The sequence below is a fragment of the Pygoscelis adeliae genome, unplaced genomic scaffold (assembly GCF_000699105.1).
Source record: "Pygoscelis adeliae isolate BGI_AS28 unplaced genomic scaffold, ASM69910v1 Scaffold1, whole genome shotgun sequence".
NCBI lineage: Eukaryota > Metazoa > Chordata > Aves > Sphenisciformes > Spheniscidae > Pygoscelis > Pygoscelis adeliae.
The window spans coordinates 5,405,985-5,424,304 of NW_008824051.1; the positions used below are offsets into that span (position 1 = coordinate 5,405,985).

General features: G+C 44.1%; 1 protein-coding gene across 1 annotated transcript; it reads left to right on the forward strand.

The window, feature by feature from the left end:
- Positions 1-849: 849 nt before the first annotated feature.
- Positions 850-17,457, forward strand: HHIPL2 (HHIP-like 2). The gene is made up of 9 exons (XM_009333706.1): positions 850-1,233; positions 6,907-7,559; positions 8,531-8,674; positions 9,030-9,361; positions 10,839-10,965; positions 11,328-11,473; positions 13,023-13,104; positions 16,193-16,275; positions 17,081-17,457. Exons 1-9 carry the CDS (start codon positions 850-852, stop codon positions 17,455-17,457), a joined length of 2,328 nt encoding a protein of 775 aa, XP_009331981.1.
- Positions 17,458-18,320: the final 863 nt, after the last annotated feature.

Sequence of the window (18,320 nt, forward strand, 5' to 3'; positions counted from 1 at the left end):
AGCGGAGTTAGGGAAGTGTCACTCAGACAGGCAGGCTGAGTACAATGTGTACAAACGTGGGACACCTGCATATGCAGCTGATGCTGTACTTCTAGCTGACCGGTGGGATTGCTCATGCATTCTTCACTAGAGGGGAAAAATGGGCAAAAAAAAAAAATCTCATGCATCTTTAAATCAGTGTAAGGTCAGCTGAGATAAAACCCACTAAAATCAATTAGCTTAAGTACCGGGTTATGACAGAATATCCGTCGACCTCAGGTTGTCCTGGTGCCTTAAATGTGTTTTCTCTTTCACTCTTTCTGAATTTCTTCTCACTTTAACCCTGAATTTATACCTGGATTTGTGGGTAACAGCAATATATCTGTAAAGCTTTTTGTCCTGAAATTACTTGTACCTATGGTTAACTGCTGCCTTAATTAGGTTGTATTTTATGACCCCTATTCAGTCTTTATGAAACCAGACCCCAGCTCGGTGCATTTTAAGAGTAGAGTGAAATAGTAGTTAGCAATTGAAAATTACTCATCTTGTGTATTTGTAAATGGGGAGAGATTACCAGGTTCTGTATATAGGTATGATGGTATATTTCTATCTGTTGTTCACATTTCTTGGTGAAGGATTTCTCAGCCAATTTAGACTAAGACGTAGGGATTAGATTTGAGTGCTTCTAGGGGCATGAGAAATGTCCAGAGGGGAGGGTTCAGCTATGTGACGTGTGAAATACCAAAGAGGCAGCCCAGAGGGTTTCTCTCCAGCCAAGTAGTAAACTTCAGAGAGAAAAAAGGAAAGAGAATGTAAGCAAACCTGAGTGAATGCTGAGCTCTGTGGCTGGCAATTAATAAAACAGAGAGGATGAATGAACCATACCACAAGGAAGCCCAGGATGTCTATACATTTGACCTCAAGAAACCTACGCTGAAGAAAGTGGAAGTTTGGCCATGCACTGGGAGGAGCAGCAGCAGCTCTGGAGTTTCCTTTTCTTGCCCACATGTCTTTCTTTGCCTCTCCGTGTTGTGCCCGATAGGCGGTCTGCTGGGGCATCCTCAGTGTCTGGATTATGGGCCGCCTTTCCAGCCCCCTTTTCACTTGGAGTTCTGCTCTGCCTATGAAAATTTTGGCTGCTGTGACCAGGAGAGAGACAACAGCATCGCAGCAAAATACTGGGACATCATGGATTATGTCGATCCCCGGGGACATAAGCTGTGTGGAACGTATATCAAAGATATCCTGTGTCAGGTAGGGCAGAAAAATAGTATCTGTATCCTACGCTTTGGGCTGACTTGGGGGTCAATTGTGGTTCTGATAGCCTCTTGTAGCTAGCTGTGTTGCTGTGAAAAGAGGTGTGGGAGCTGGGGAGAAGTGGGCTGATGGAGTAATGGTACCTAATCCTCAGCATGCATTTTGCAAAGTGCTTTGTGTAAGGTGCCTCACTTTGGTATCTGACTACATATAATGACATTTGCTAGCAATAATGATTTATGAAAGCATTGCCCAACTCGGATTATGATGGGAATCCTGCTGCACTGTTGATTTTCTTTATAACGAAGGGGAGAGTTACAGATCAATACTTACTTTTTGCTTGCAGCTACTAGTGCTGGATTACAAATTCTACAGGATCAAATGATATGGGAATTATCAGGCAAAGTGTTTTGGTCCCTGGACCCCGTGAAGGATGTGTTTTGATTGTGGTCCTGCTGAGGATGCTCCAAATGGTGTGGTTGTTAAAGAAGAACAAAATTTAATAGGCAGTGGTTTCACACAGCTGCTGCTGCAAGGTCCCGAGGCCCCAGTCGCTGCATTTTCACCAGTGCTGTCTCCCCACTGCCCACCTGGCTCACGGAAGCAGGCATTGTGCGGTGACAGAAGACCGGAGGCACTGTTCTTCCCCAGCTCCCCTGCCTCCCTATAATTAAAGGGCAGAACTGACCTGCCTTTTCAACAACTGTTAGTCATGGAGAGTTGGACTTACTGCGTGCCAAAACACAAAGCAGCCAAAAGACACAGTCTTACTAAGAACGTATAAAATGCTTCTAGTTAATATTTCCTTAGCCCTAGAATATTATCTGTGTACAAAAATGTTTCCATTCATTTTGGATGCTGGCAGGATTCTGGCATCTGCTTGGTGGGGGATGACACCCTTTCAGCACCAGGGCTGAAAAAAGCATCAGTGTTGTCATTTTACAGTTGTTAAACCAGAAAAAGATGTGTTACAGGACCTAGGAGAACCACCAATGTTGGTGTTACGAAGATTTTCTACATGTTGCAGGTAGAAAAAAAAAAAAAACAAAACCCAACATAAAAATGTGTCTATTGCCTCTTTGATTGCTTATTCTGCAGGGCATAATTTAATTTTGCATTTGTTGTAAGTGTATTTTGTAGCAAAAAAACCAAACCACCCTATACATTTTCTTACAGATTTTCCAAGTAGTAAGCTATTACTCTCCTCCTATCTTTCTAGAGTAAGAATGCTGTTAAATCTTTGGGGAGGAGCTTGTGGTTGTGTTATGTGTTGCTCTTCCTGTTCAAGTTGGTGACAGTCATGGAATAAAGGTTGGGTTCTCTGGCAAATATTATTTGGCTGTTGAATTAGTGGAGGAGCAAAGATCTACCAAATGGTTTTGCTTTAGCGATGTCGCTTTGCTGGATCAAATTCTTACTGATGATCTCATGTGGAAGGGATGGAAAATGATGACATCTCCGTTCTACCGCCTCCACAGTATCCTGATAACTTGTAGTCACTACCCATGAAACGTTGGCATGTACTTAGTGCCACATCAAATGCAAAAAGACAGATGCATATACGTGATCAGGATGTAATTGTGCTAAGTGCTTATTTCTGCTGTGTACGGCAGGACTTCAGATAAACTGCTGCTGGCAACTAGTGCTTCTATTGATATCATTTGTATGGAGCTTGGGACAAAAAGATTAGACTCAGAAGCAATGGTGGACAAAATAATATTACTAGCTTTTGTCTTTTGAACAAAACAAATTTCAAGAAAGAGACGTAGGTGCTTATCGATAAACGTGAATTATTAGTAGCTGCTCTAATTTAGCAAAAACAGCATTATTTCACACCTCTGGGGGAGATCAGAGTCATAGTGATGCGTTGTAACAAAGCAGCTCATTCAGTCAGGTGTTCCTTCAGTGCCCAAACCAGCAGACAGTAAAAAAACAGGCAAACTTTTTTTCTGGCCTTCCTGGTGTGGTAATGAGTGGTATGCTGAGCGTTACACAGAGGAAGCTGGTTTTGGTGACTGCAGGAGTCTCGCTGGAACCACAGAGCCCAAGAAGGGTGCCGTGGCGTGCACCTTACCTTGGCAGTGGAGCGGTGCGTTTCTTAACAGATGGAAGACGATTAGATGGGGATGTGCTCTGGATCATGGATTGCCTGCTGTCACTTCAAGCCAGATATGTTTTTCTTGAAAACTAACAGGCTAGAAGAGGCATCTAAAGCAATCTGGCTCTGCTGGTAGAGCTGCTTCAGTTTGTATCTGGCAAGATCTGGGTCTATTTTTGCTAGCTAAAATAGATACAAATGCTTTGTTCTAAGCATTTGTAGGTTTAGAGTCTGACCCTCAGCTGAGCTGTTCTAGGATTTAGCTTAAAAACTGAATATGGAACTCTGAAAACTGCCGGTAACGTTCTTAAGGAGGTGTTGTGCAAGTTGCATGGCTATAAAAATTCCCTGGATGCAAACCTTGCTGCATGCACTAGAACAGCTCTCTGGCTGCTGGCTGAGAGGATTTCTCTATTCAGAAAACTGCTACATAGGAGAGGCTTAAACAGAAAAAGCCAGTTAAGCCTTGTTCAAGCTGACTAGAAGCCATGATATTAGCATGGGATAGGAGCTAGTGCAGGGAAAGCAACATACTTCTTAAGCCAATTTTAATCTGAGGCCTGACTTGATTGCAGAATGCATGCTGGTTTTGCAGAGAAACTATTACAAAGCAGCAAAGAAGTATCAACTTGATCTTAGCAGCTTCTGCTTCTTCCGCTCTATAAAGTAGTGGGATTAATTGTATTGTTTCATGCATGCTTGAGCGAAATGAAAGCAGACAACCAACAGTGACTGCAAGGCCACCTAATCCTGGGAGTTTACACAGATCCTGAGGAACGGCCGCCATCTCGTGTGTCTTGCTGGGTCTGTGTGCTGCAGGTGTTGTTTGTTTGCCAGGCAAACACTGTGTGGGAAGCCCAATGGCTGGAAAAGCATGGCAGCTGCTCAGGGGCTGCGCTTATTTAGGAGGATGAACTGTAGGAGACCCTTATGCTGCAGACTGTTGGCAGAACAGAGTTGATGGAGCTCGGAGGTGGTGAGAATATGCCTTGTTTCAGAGGACGCTGTTTTTCTCTTTCTCTTCTCAGATTGCTGGTCTGGGAGCTGGGCGCTGTTCCCACTTATTGAGAGAAATGAAAAATGTTTTCAAAGGTGTTAATAAAGTAATCACTTCAGAAGAGAATTGAGGGGAGCTCTAGACTGCAAGTGACTTGTGCACAATGGAGTGGTGAGCCAGCTGCAGCTGCGTGTTAGTGGGAATGAGGGAGCTTCCCAGGACTCGAGATGCAACACAGGTTAGGGTCTGCCTACTCTCCCCCACCTTTCCTTGGTGACACCTTATCAGGCTGTCACCTCTCCTTGTCTCCTAGTCACTTGAGAGCAGCACCATATTTTGTGAAAACTATGATATAACTAGAAACACAACATATTCGGGGGTGCGTGAGTGAAAGCAGAGAGGGTGAGCAATGGTTAATGGACTCTGTAAGCATCAGGGGAGGAACGTGCCAGCCCAGTGTTGTTCGAATGCCTGCACCAAACCTGCTCTCCCTCAAGAAAGTGAGAACAGAAGGACACTTACCTGAAGCTTTGGCTTTTGGGGATGGTACTCAAGGCTTAATGGTGCCCTTCCTCCTTCTGGGAAGACCTTACACATGGGAAAAATGGTGTGGTTCTGCCACCTAGGGCTGAGGTCAGGCTGCAAGGACGGGCCTGGGGGACTTGGCTCCCCTTTGCAGGCTGGGGACTTCTGATTTGGGAAGAGGAGAGGTTCCTTACAGATGCGATGCAGAAGCAACAAAAACCAGCTTGTTCTGTGCAGCTTGATAACCAAATGGCAGCAATGAAAAGTGAGAAACTTACTACACCATCCAAGAGTTGAAAGGGCTTTGCTACTTACAAGTCATATCTTTTCTTGGTACAGCCAAAAGCCCTCGGGTTCTTCTGTGAACAAAGGAAAGTTTGCTGTGCTAAGTTTGGGATGAGAGTCTGCAGTCTTCACATTAAATATCCTGGAAAGGCTGCTACTTGCACCAAAAAAAAGTCAGTGCTTGTATAACTGCCCCAGATTTGTTTAATGAATTATTGTTTAATGAGGCAGAAAAAATACTACTGTAGTAGTTCTTCACTATTTGACTATGTACTTACCTTCCTACATATGTGCCTAATAAAACCTCTGGATAGACTGCTTCAGGCTGCTGGCGTGAAAACCAGCAAAATAATCCTTCTGCAGAATTTGGCTCCTTCTGTTTTAACTTCTGCAATTTTGTGCTGACTAAAATAAAGGTGGGATTTTAATGGAAATATTTTATAGAAGTTCTGGCCCAGAATTTTTGCAAGATGGGAAGTTTAAATTTAGGCACAAATTCAAACACAATGCCTGATTTTCAGTATTTGACCTATATTTTGCACAGCTAAAAACTTAATGATATTGGAAGGGACATAATTTTAGATACATAACACTTGAAAATGTTGCCTGCAGTATTTTTTTTTTCCCCTGAAGATCACATATAGAGTCAGTGGTAGATACACGAATTCCATGAGATGATATCTACTTATTTGAAACAGTTTTAAATCTCAACTACAGTCTGCTTCATTGATACCATGCATGCAAGAACATGACCGGAGTTGTACAGCATCAGACCGAAGATTAACTTAGCCTGTACCTTTAACCAATGTACATCTTTAGCACCTACAATTTCTTCTGGCAGAGTTTCACCTCCCTTTTTTTAACCTGGCTCCTGCTAGCTTTATCTAATGCTCCCTCATTTTTTTTCTTCTGGGGGAAAGGGTGAACAAGTGATCTCCACGCATCTTCTCAATGTCACTTGTGATATTTACAGACTTCTGTCAGGCTGTTACCCTACTCTGATCACCTCTCTGCAAAACTGCTCAGTCCCATCTGAACTAGCTGTTTGGTATCTTTGACTGTTCTTGTGGATTTGTTCCCCTGTGCTGCTTTTGGGAAGGGGGACCAGAGCTGTGCAGTGTTGAAGGTGTGGCTGATCCTGTACCCGGTTTGTTTTCTTTCTTTCTTAACACTTGATTAGACCTCGGTATGGGCTTAAGGACTTAACAAAGTAAAATCTTAAATATACCTGGAAACGGCAGTGATGCTGAAAGATGTGTCCAGATTTGGGACTGCTGGTCTGGAGAAGTCTGAAGTACGAAGGCTAACATTCTCCATAGTGCAAAGGGTTGCTGCAGTGGGGGAGTTAACAAATTCTTCTCTCAATCTGTTAAGAACAGGTTACAAAGTACCTAGTTCAAAATCTAGCAGGGGAAGCTAAGGGGGATTTCTAAAAGCAAAGGTAAGAAGAGATTGCAAACAGGAATTGCCTGTCACTTCCTTAAAAACCTCTGGTAATGGAGAATCCACAGCCTCCATAGACATACTCCTGTTGGGGATAATTTAGGTGCAGCTGATTGCTTTGGTAAAGGAAACAACTACTGACTTCTAAATCCCCTTTAGCAATATTCTGAGTGACTTTCTACTATTCCACTTCAAAGATGACTCATTATGTTCTCTGCCTTACCAATTTCTCACTTTATTAACTGGTTTGCTTCCGTGAAGTGTCTTGGCTTCTCCTGGATGTGTGTACGCAGCCACATATTTAGTTTCTTTTACTTTCTAGGAATGCTCTCCATATGCTGCACATCTCTATGATGCAGAAAACCCTCGGACACCTCTAAGAAACCTCCCAGGACTTTGTTTTGACTACTGCTCCGAGTTTCACTTCAACTGCCGCTCTGCCATCAGCCTGCTGACGAGTGATAAGCACATCCAAGAATGCTGCGAGACAAACAAGACGCGCTTTTGCAACCTCCTTCACCTACACGATGAGGACTACTGCTTCCCCAATGTGCTGAAGAACACAGCCCTCAACCGCAACCTGGGCTCGGTAGTGCAGGACCGCAAAGGCTGCCTCCAGCTCTGTCTGACCGAGGTTGCCAACGGCCTGAGGAACCCGGTGCTCATGGTGCACGCGAATGACCATACCCACCGCATGTTTGTAGCTGAGCAGGTGGGTGTGATCTGGGTCTACCTGCCTGATGGCAGCCGGCTGGAGGAGCCCTTTCTGGATATTAAAAGTATAGTGCTGGCTACGCCGTGGATAGGGGATGAGAGAGGCTTTCTGGGGATGGCTTTCCACCCCAAGTACAAGTACAATGGGAAGTTTTATATCTATTACTCATACATGGATAAGAATCGAGTGGAAAAGATCAGGATCAGTGAACTGAAGGTTTTGGCATCTGATGTCAACAAAGCTGATCCACTCTCGGAAAGGTAAAGCTCATGTTGAATGCTATTGTATGCCATGATGAGAAATTATTTTTCTTTGTCCCTGTCCTTCCCCCTTGCAGAACCTGCTCATTCCCAGTCACCCTGGTTCAGGTGTGTGACTGGCCTGCTATGAAGCTACCAGAGACAGGTTGGCTCAAGGTCACACAGCAAACTAGAAACGAAACTGAAAAGAGGACCCAGGATCTAGGCTTCCAGGTCGTCTTCTCTCTCTATCTTGTACTCTTGCCTTCTAAAAAGCAGTAATAGCCTTAAGCCTATTGTGGAATTAACATCTGCCCTAAAAGTGTTTTGTACTGTAGGAGAACAGGGATGCTTCATTACAGTACTATGCATTCATTTGGTCTGACACGTGTGCCTCTACCCCGTCCCCCCACTAAGAAAAAAAGCTAATTCTCAGTTATGGAGAAGAATTTGTTAATAGCGGACTTATTTTCTCTAGAGTTCCACAATCACCATAAGATGCTTCTGAAGCCCTCAAATTCACCAACTACTTCTCATATAAGAAAGCAGAACCCACCTGTCGCAATCGAAGTTTAAAGGGCAGCGAGTGTTCCCTGCAGATGAACACAGCATGTATTTGTTGTCATGTTTTCAGAGGAGCGGTGATACTCCTGTGGTCATGGTGGCGGGCGAGCTCTGTAGCACAAGAGGTGTTAATGCAGTGCAGGTCAGAGCTGTAGTGCCCGGGGCAGCCGTAGTGCTGCATGGCTTGTGGGAAACACGTTTCCTCAAGGGATGCCATACTGAAAGGAGCTCTGCTGTAAGCCAGGCAGGCAGCCTTATGCTGCAGGCTCACATGAAACGGGATGCAACTCAGCACCAAAACCACCGGGTCTGTACAGCCGGGAAATCTTGCTTTCTTCTGTAGAAGAAGTGATGGAATATTTCTGCAGCCTACCTGAATGCTCAGTCCTTCCCGGTAGCTAAATCTGGAGGTATTTCTCTTTTTTTAGGAATCTGTTGGAGCTTGAAGAACCAGCTGCAAATCATAACGGTGGGCAGCTGCTCTTTGGTGTGGATGGCTATATGTATCTATTCACAGGAGATGGAGGGAAAGCTGGAGACCCTTTTGGAAAATTTGGGAATGCTCAGAACAAGTAAGTAGGAGGGCGGTTGAAAGTCTTGAGCTTGTCCCCCAAGACACAGGGTTTGGAAATGAGACAATGTGGAAGAATAAAGTAAGAGTGCTTCCTGGAAGTGCTTGTGCATCTGCAAGTCTGTCCAATGCAGTATTTAAAAAATTTAAATTTTACATTTTGAAAGCTGAGGGAACCCAATTTGTTGAGAGGGGGGAAAGTCGTCTGTGACTTAAACAGGTTGCAAGACATACCAGCTGTTGGTCTATCTCTTTTGGACAGATAACTTTGCCTTTGGAAAGGGACAAACGGGAGAGAATTGTTCATTTTCAGTTGGCTCTCATGCTGGGATTTGTCTTTCTGTCATTCTCTCTAGGAGTGCTTTGTTGGGGAAAGTCTTGAGGATAGATGTGGATGGAAAAAGCCCTGATGGAAAGCCTTATCGCATCCCTCCCGATAATCCATTTGTGTCTGATCCCAAGGCCCGTCCTGAGGTTTATGCTTATGGGGTCAGGAATATGTGGCGCTGTGCAGTTGACAGAGGGGACCCTGTCACGAAAAAGGGAAGAGGGAGGATATTCTGCGGGGATGTCGGGCAGAACAGATTTGAAGAAATCGACATTGTTGTTAAAGGAGGGAACTACGGCTGGAGAGCAAAGGAGGGATTTAAATGCTACGACACAAAGCTTTGCCACAATTCCTCTTTGGGTAAGGAAGAAGTTTCTTACAGAAGATTACTTTACTATACGTGTATGTTTACAGGACTACAGCTCCATTTTTCCAGTGGAGCTAAATAATCTAGTGTTGTGTGTTAAATGGAGACTGTTTACTACTTAAGAGCAGAATATTCCTTCTCCCCAGCCCTGCAGCGTTGGTATGAAATGATGCCCTGCTTATTCAGGGAATTCCCTGTCATACACTGCACTGGACAAGGTGTCTAGGGTCAAAGCCTGTGCCTTTTGCAGACAGACAGAATTTTCCCAGTGAAGTTAGGAAGGCAATGGGTTGGGTTTAAGTAGAAAAGCAATATTGTGTTTTCTTCAGATGCTCTGAGCTGTGGCTATTGCTAAGGAGAGTGGACCAGGCTGATGCCGAGACCCTGAAACAAATCCTGTGGAAGAGGCAGTGCGTCCTAGCAAGGAGGGTGCTGCAGCAGAACACCCAAAAGCTGTGCTCTGGGTCTGCCTGTGGGCGTGATAGACAAACTCACTTGCTGCCTTTAAAATGAGTAGATATTGGTGGTCTCCGTAGAGCTCTTTGGAAAGCACGGTAGAAGAACTGGCTATTATTATAATCTTCCTTAAGCTGTTGGAAGAAAACACCTGGTCTCAAGCTCACGTAGATATTTCTGAAACATTTGTATGAGCAGGCAAGTGTACAGTATGCGTTATCAACATTTCTCTGCTATGCTGGTACCCACGTGGCTCTCAAGTCTTCTTGTTTGGTTGTTTTTTTTAATGGCCCAATCCTCAATTGATAACAAAACTGAATTAGATTTTGCTGTTAATCTACTGTTTTTAATGAATTGTGTTTGTGATCTTTATCCTCATCGTTAAAGATTAAAGACAAGCTACTTGATCCAGGGGGAAAAAAGTGAGGACAAGACTAAAATTTTGTGGGATCTGATATTCAACCCAAGAAAGGGCTGAATTCAATTTTAGCATTGCCAGAGGCAAAGCCTTTATTTTTATAAGTCTCGTGACATAAAATGGAGGTAGCGCACTTATGCATGTTCTGTGCTGAGAATGTCAGCAAACCTATGAAGATGTTGAGTTAACTTGCAATTGTTCGATCTTATTCCCTTCTCTAAAAATACTGGAATTTGTAAAGACAATCCCTGCTAAAATGATTGGTGCAATCACAAAACCTGTAAGCTAATACTTCCTGCAGGCTGATACCTTTCTGCATTGCTTGCTTGATGCAGAGAATCTTGGTCCTATGTGTTATAGAAGCTCATCACGACTAAGCCTTGATAAGCAACTACACAGGCGGCTCCTTAAAGCCCCTGGGTCTGTTCTGTCCTGGAGTAAATTACTGGATTCCCACTGAAATTTAACTATGCTGTTTGTTCAACTGTACTGGTCCTTCTAGTCATTTTTGTGCCTGTCAGCATCACTAAGCAATCGCTTTTTGATGCCCTCTGGATGTAAATTTTTGCATTTTTTTATTCTTCTGTGTTTAACAGATGACATTCTTCCAATATTTGCGTATGGCCGCAATGTGGGGAAGTCAGTCACTGGAGGTTATGTGTACAGAGGATGCGAATCTCCCAACTTGAATGGCCTCTATATTTTTGGTGATTTCATGAATGGGTGAGACTAACTGTTTTCTCTGCAGCTACCATTCTGTACCCACATTTGCCTTATCTGGGCAAATAAGAGTATCAGAGCACCCTGAAACCTTTTCAGCTGGAGTAAATGAGAATCCCAGATGTCTGTGTATTAGATTAAGGGCTCTGACCATTATAACAACATTTTGGTTGGAATCTAAACTTCCTCCAATTTAGAGTCCTTAGAGAGGTTTGCTTTTGTTCAGGTCTGTTTTTCCGAAAGACAAACATTGAAGCCAGTCAACAGTCAGGGTCCTCACTGACATCTTTTTCCAGTAATGCATGATTTTGACACAAACTAATCTTGATAATGGAAACAAAACACGGGGTTTTATTTTTATCTAGTCGACTTATGGCTTTACAGGAAGATGAGAAGACAAATAAGTGGAAGAAGCAAGATATCTGCGTTGGTAGCACAAAAGCTTGTGCTTTCCCTGGAATGATCAGTTCTTACAGCAAATTCATCATCTCATTTGCTGAGGATGAAGCAGGTAGGTATCGTGCTAGCCGTATCTTTATTAGAAACTGTACTGTCAGTTCTGTGTTATAGGGCAACTGTGTAAAACTGTGTTGTTCCTCACACGCCACTAGAGAGCGGGCACTGCAAAACAGGTTTGTGGCTATCTCAGCACGCAGGTAGGGCTGGTATGGGGTTCAGAGAGGTCTCCTGCCCTGTGAGGCTATTGCAGATCAGCTTGATGGAGAGCTCGGGAGACAGATCCTCATATGAAACTTGCAGTCTGAATGCTCCAGGTTCTCTAAGGAGTTTGAACTCCTGTTTGTTTCAGCCTTTCCCTGTCCTTTTGTTGTTGTTTGTTTATGCTGTTTCATTAATGAAAAGTCTATATCATGCAGTTTGTTCTTTCATTGTAACAGCTCATCCTCACTTGGAAATTCAGATAAGCTGTAAGAACTCCTCTCCTCATTAGTATAAATTCCTCAGTCTTATTCACAACAGCAGTACTTCACACTGTGGATTGTACACCAGGGCTTTATTTGGGGATGAGGAAAGCCACTGATTTGACAGCTGAGTGGAAATGCCTCAGTGCATAGGATTATTGCTATGGTCATGATGGCCAGATCTCTCACCAAGGTGAAAGTACCAATGCATGCTTTGTTTACTTTTGTACAGCCTCCTGACAGAGAGCTATGTAATACAAAAAGTGACTGCAAATCTTTTGAGAACCCAGATGTGCTTTAGCGAGCTCTGAGGTTTCACGATTCAGCAGAAAAGAGATTTGCTTGTAATGAAAAGATCCTAGATCATCTGGCTGGCATATTCTGTCAAAGATGCAGGGAGATGCAGGCTTTGTTGTGAAATATGTGCAATTTTTAACTGTTCTAACAACATGTGGAGTGAGTGGATATTAAATGTCCCTTCTACTGGTTGGTCTTTTAGAAACCAATATGGTGTCGTCATGTAATTTGAAAGACAACGACATAGTAGTATCTTTTGCAAGCTACTATAATTTGCCTGGATATTGTTCTAGTGGGTGCTGAAGGGAAGGCACGAAGAGTAGTTGCTCTCCTCAGCAACCATACAGGAATAAGAAGCTTCTGTCTTCCATGGGTTAGCCAATTTAGTTCTTGTTGGATTTTTTTGGTATGACCAAGATGGGTAAATATTTGTTCTGTGGTCTTCCCGTTGTAGCTTCTGGCTGCTGCTTTGGTACAAACAAGTTTAAAAAATACGTTTATACAGAGGAAAGTAAGCTTTTGGAGGGCCACTGACATGAGGTAATGAAGGTCCTGCTCAGGCACCGTGCTCGGTCGAGGGCTGCTGGTTCTGTGTGGAACCCTGCCGCAACTGAGAGATCATTTGGTGTCCTTGGGAGTCCACCTGCGCAGGCCAGGGTGAGACCAAAGCCCACTTCTTGGAAGTAAGACACGACTGAGGGATTGACTGAAGGGGCTTTCTTTTCTGACCACATTGAATTAGTGAAGAGCCAGGAAAGAGAGTGAAATGGAGAACTGGGATTCAGCTTGGGCACTTGAATCTGAAACTGGTTTTCAGATTTTTTTTTTTTAATTTCCACTTAGGTGAGCTGTATTTTATGTCTACTTCTTATCCCAGTGCCTATGCACCACACGGATCACTCTACAAGTTTATTGATCCTGCAAGGTTAGTAATTAAAGATGTTTTCCCATGTCAAATTCTTCTATAATCACCACACATTCCCCAGCTATCAAAGTAGAAAGAATGGTAAGTAGTACTGATACATAATCTCACTGACCTCCACATCCAGTCCTTGGTTTTTGTTACCCCACTGTATATCTGGTGCAACTTTAATCAGTTTCAGTGAACTTATTCCTCACTCATCCTATCTGTGCACCCAGAAATAGACAGAGTTCCAATACCTTCAAGGTCTGAGACAGTAAGGATCAAAATAATGTCTCCTTGGTTGCATATCTGAAGGATAGCACAGTGGTGTTTTAAAAATGACAATCCATATCCTTCATGGTCGTGACATCAAATATCTGTGATGCCCTTTCACGTAATAAATTGCAATCCACAGTTGAGTTTTCTTAACAAAGAAGAGTGAAACCTGGTGGTTCATGCAGTGTTCAAATAATAATTGGAGCCTGAGCCTGAGTTTTTCCAAGCAAAATGTTTTTTCCCCGTTAAGCAGTTATCCCTGCTAAAGTCTGTTTTTACAATAATAAGCATGCTTATGTAACTTTTTCTCCTCCCAAGCTTTTGGATCTTGCTAAAAAGCATTAAATGAGTTTCAAATCACCCTGTAAAGTAGACGCAGTACTAATGTGTCCGTGCTGTTGCCAAGATCTCAGACACTAACAAAATGAAGAAAACGGTATGTTTTCTTGGAAAGTTAACTATCTAGCTTTGGATTTAACTTAAGCTCTGTACCAAGGTGATGGGAATAGGAACTTGAGTCTTTTACTTGCTGTAACTACTTGAGAAGACTCCTGCCTTTAACAGCTTATTGTCTGCCAGGAAGCCTTTGAACTGCATTAACCAAAATGTAACATTCTCAACTAAAAAAAAAAAAAAAAAAAATTTGTGAGCTAGCATAAACATCGAGAGCTTGAGCATGCTCTATTTCACAAAAAAAGTCCCGCAGTCCCTCTGCCACTCCTTAATGTGCCACGAAGACTATCAGGATGATAAATCCTCTTCTCTTTCCCACTCTAAAGGGAGAAATACAGCTTTCTGTTTCACAAGCAGCCTGCGGGAGCCTCTCCAGGAGGCCGCCTGCCTGAGGACTGGTGTGCAGTAATGCACCATGTTACGATGTCTCCATGGGGGCAGCAAGCCCCTGCCAGGAGTTGTGATGTTTTCACTGCTCAGAAGGGCTTTCTGGAAAGAAGCCAGCTCTTCCCTGTGCTTTTGGAGCTTCATATCCATCACTTCTAGAGCAGGACCAGGCACTTACTCCCTTGGCTCTTTGGGATTTATTCTTGTATTTTCTGGTTCCCCTTGTTTACCTTAGCCTGGATGCTGCTCTGCTCAGCTTCGCCGTTGTCTGTTTGCTTAAGCACTTTGCAAGCTTGTCCAAGGTGTGCAAAGCACTGACTGCTCCTCTGGAGGCTGAGCTTGCTTGTCCCTGGAGCAGAAAGTCCTAACACCTCCAGATCCTGGGTTGTACTCTGGCCTCCTCCTGATTGTATCACAAGCTGAGATTTTTCCTTTCTCCCTTGCATTTTAATGCTGTTTATAGGATTCTTCCATTTCCGTCTCGCTGTGAGAGGTGGCTGGGATAACTGGCTCCTCTGACGCCGCTGATGGGTGCAGTCCCAGTTTGTCCAGCCCAGACACTCCCTGCTTCCTGCCCGCGCTTCAGCAAGCACGCTGGCAAAGGCAGCAAGCCACACAAACGCCTGCTTCAAAACGTTGGCAGGGCCACTGCCATCTTACCTGATGGCAACTCAGACTTCCCCAGGAAAACTGATGGCAGCAGTGCCCTGTGTCCCCGCCTCAGCTTGCCTCTCCAGCAGTGCTCTCGGAGACAGCGGAGTGGCTGGCGTGCCTCTGCCTGGATTGGCACCAAATCCCCTCAGTCAGGAGCAGAGGGAAGAGGTGTTAGAAGGTGCCTTAAAAATCAGAGGGGAGGAGGAACCCCCTCCCCCCCTAAAAAACCCCACGAGCAATGCCAACAATCCTGCTTTAGTAACCTTTGGTTTTTTTAATTGAAATGGCATGGAGGAAGCACTTGGCTGTTGCCCCTGTCTAAAGGAGAATGCTAATCACAAGAAAATGTCATGCCTTAGGTCATGCTTTGCTTTGCTCTGTGTTGTCAAGCATGCCAAATTGGAAGAGCCTGTTCTTATTTGTCCTACAGCAGTTCCCTTGGTGGGTAACAGAAAACACAGGTCTGTTGCTCTTCCTTGTACCCCCCTTCCTGTCATTTAGCATGTGACAGCTTGACCTCAGGGAAAATGTGCTTTTTTTGGGGTGCTTTTGTACTGTGGGAAGCTGTCAGGGAACGGTAGGAGAGGAACGCAGATACATTTTCTTTGCAGTTGTTGCTTCTTCCCTCCTTGCCCGTTCCTTTCCTTTCTCACCCCTCTTGCTGCAGCACTATGTGTCCAAAGCGGCACCCTTTGAAGGTCACACTAACTTTCATGGGGCTGTGCTGGAATATTCTGCTGCATGTACAGAGATCCTTACGCTGCGCCATGAGCGAGTGGAAAGCACTGTCACTGACAAGCCTTACGTGCATGAATGAGACTCCTCCACTTCAAGGTGGGATGCATGAGCCAGTATTGGTGATGACAACCCAAAGTGACTGATAGTCTGAAGTTCAACCAATGCATCCACCAGGCTTCTAGAAACAGCATTGTGCTGTGCCTCCAGCAGCAGGACACGTAGCTGAACACACCTAATCAGCACCTTGAATTCAGCAGTGGGCTACAATTTCAGGCAGGCCGGCATCCCACAGACAAACAGACCAGCTATCGATGTTGGATAAAGACAGTCCAGACTACCTGATGGCAGAAAGTTGACCAGAAGGGTGGTAGAAGAGAAGGTGCAGCCTTCCAGCTGCTATTGCTATTCAGACAGGGATTTTATGGCTTGCTGCCCTGAGTTAGGCTCTAAAATTCCACCTATGCTGCATTCCAGGTGCCTAAAGTGCTTTCCATGCCTCTTCCAGCAGAGGCAAATGACAATGGGGGATTGATGTGTGCCTCTGGAATAGGCTTCCTTAACAATCTCTCAGATATCTGTATATGGCTTTCTGTTTTTCAAGGAGAGCTCCACCAGGGAAGTGTAAATACAAGCCTGTTCCAGTGAAAACAAAGAGTAAACGGATATCATTTGTTCCACGTGCAAGTAAGTTGTTAGGCTCTAATTTCACTGAGAAGCAAAACATCTAACCACCTTACAGGCGTGTGATTGAAATCTTTAGCAGTCTTTAAAAACTAAATCACTGAGCAGGAGCAACCTTGAAGTTAGGTTATCACATTTAATGTGTGCTTCTGTTGTCTACTGGATGCCAGCCTTTTCTTAATCCCAGTCTCTTTTCTGGTTGGTTTTTTTTTCCCTAAGTGTTGCCAAGTGATAGTGTAAACGGGCATCACAAGGGAACTGATGGCTTTGATTCAGGCATTGGATTTGGTCTGGGAAGTTCTGAGCATCTGTCCCTGGCTCTGTGACAAGTTTCTTGAGTCAAATAATCCCCTCTCTGTAAATCTAGGGGAGTCAATCTTCCTTTCTCCTGGTCTTTTTCTGTCCTATGTCCCATGCAGCTAGGGCAGGGGTTACATCTTATTAGTGGGTAGAAGTAGTGTTTAGCAAGTTGAGGTTATCTTGTCTGGGATTTCCAGATATTAGTGTAACTTGAAAAATTCATATTGTTAAGTCTGCCAAAGTAGCGTGCAAGGTTTCATCGTGTTTAAGGAAAAGAAGTACAGACAATATATATTCATCACTTCTAAAATTGAACAACTTAATTTGCAAGAAACCCAAGGCTCTCTTGATGGAAGAAAAGAGGTTTATATAGTATATATTTCTTCTTTCAGAATGTCAGCTATTTTTCTTAACTGTAGCTCTAATAAGGGTTTATATCAGTCACATCTCTGAATTGGCCTTTTGCCGTAAAGCAGGGATGCTGAACCATGTTAATTACTTTCCTCAGAGACTGTCCTTGAGCTGCTTAATGAACCTTCGACAACCAAGCCTCTGAAAAAATCTTCTACCCCCACTGCAGCCATCCCAACAGTTTCTCCTAAGAAAGCTAAAAAGACCCCATCCACCAAAATAAAAGCATCAACAGTGAAACCAGCTCCATCTGGTAAAAAGAGACAGAAGATCAAAGCTGAGGCTAAACCTCACAAGCCAAAGCGGGAGGAGAAGGTTGCACACACTTCCAGAACTACACCAGCACCACCTTTGTCGAAAAAGAAAAGCTCCCACCCAACCAGAACCAGGAAGCTTCTTCCAAAGAAAGCAGCACTGGCTAAGGAAAAACCGGAGAAGAGGAGGAAGAAGAGTAGACTAAGCAGCAGCTTTTGAAGCTCAGTGATGTCCCAGAAAAAGCAAGTCACAAGATGGTGAAACAAATGTTTTGAATAGTGACCAAATAAAAGAGAATCAGCTGACTTGTTATGCCAGTGCTCCCAGGTGCGCCCCCATTAATGTCACTGTTAGCAGTCTCTATATATGCTCTATTAAACCTTAACAGCACCAGCTCCTACTATTAACTTGCTTTGCAAATCCTGCTGTAATGTCTTTTTCTGACATAAGTAGTTATGAGAGTCTCTGATGGACATTCGCTGGTAAGATTTGGCTGTGTATGACTGCCTAATAAATCCAAGTGCCTCCAACTTTCAGGACTCGCATCTTTTATCCAAGAATATGAAATAGACATGTCAATGTCCACACCTTTTTTTTTTTTGCCCTTTAACTGAAATGCAGTGAAAAGTATATTTTAAGAGTAGTTGTCTTTCAGACAATGAAATTAGATTTTTTTTTTTTAAAGCAGTGTTTTTTCAAGGTATGGATCCACCTGCAGGTTCCAAAGAACTCAGTAAGGGCTGGACGCGTTCAGCAAATCTTAAAACCAAACAGAATCAAAGCAACAGAAACCAAGCAGTCCTCGAAAATCTTAGTTTCAGCTGAGCAATTGGATCGAACCATCATCTGGCTTCTAACAGTCCGTCCCTCCGGAGAGCGCCCCCGGCGGGGGCCAGGTGCGGGGTTACCGCCCCAGCCTCGCCTCTTCCCCGGGAGCAGCCCGGGTTTAGAGCCGGAGCCGAGGGGTGCGGGGCGGCCCGGCGGCAGCAGCGCCCCTTCGGGCACCCAGCACGCCGGGAAAGTAATTTGCAATGGGGTGCGGCAAGGAGACTGGGGAGGGCGCGGGCCGTGGCCTTTCATTA

Excerpts from the sequence above, each read along its gene's own strand:
- HHIPL2 (XM_009333706.1), top strand. The coding sequence starts at position 850 with ATGAATGAACCATACCACAAGGAAGCCCAGGATGTCTATACATTTGAC. Across the intron at positions 1,234-6,906 it reads TCAAAGATATCCTGTGTCAG|GAATGCTCTCCATATGCTGC; the intron begins GTAGGGCAGAAA and ends TTTACTTTCTAG. Across the intron at positions 7,560-8,530 it reads GCTGATCCACTCTCGGAAAG|GAATCTGTTGGAGCTTGAAG; the intron begins GTAAAGCTCATG and ends CTCTTTTTTTAG.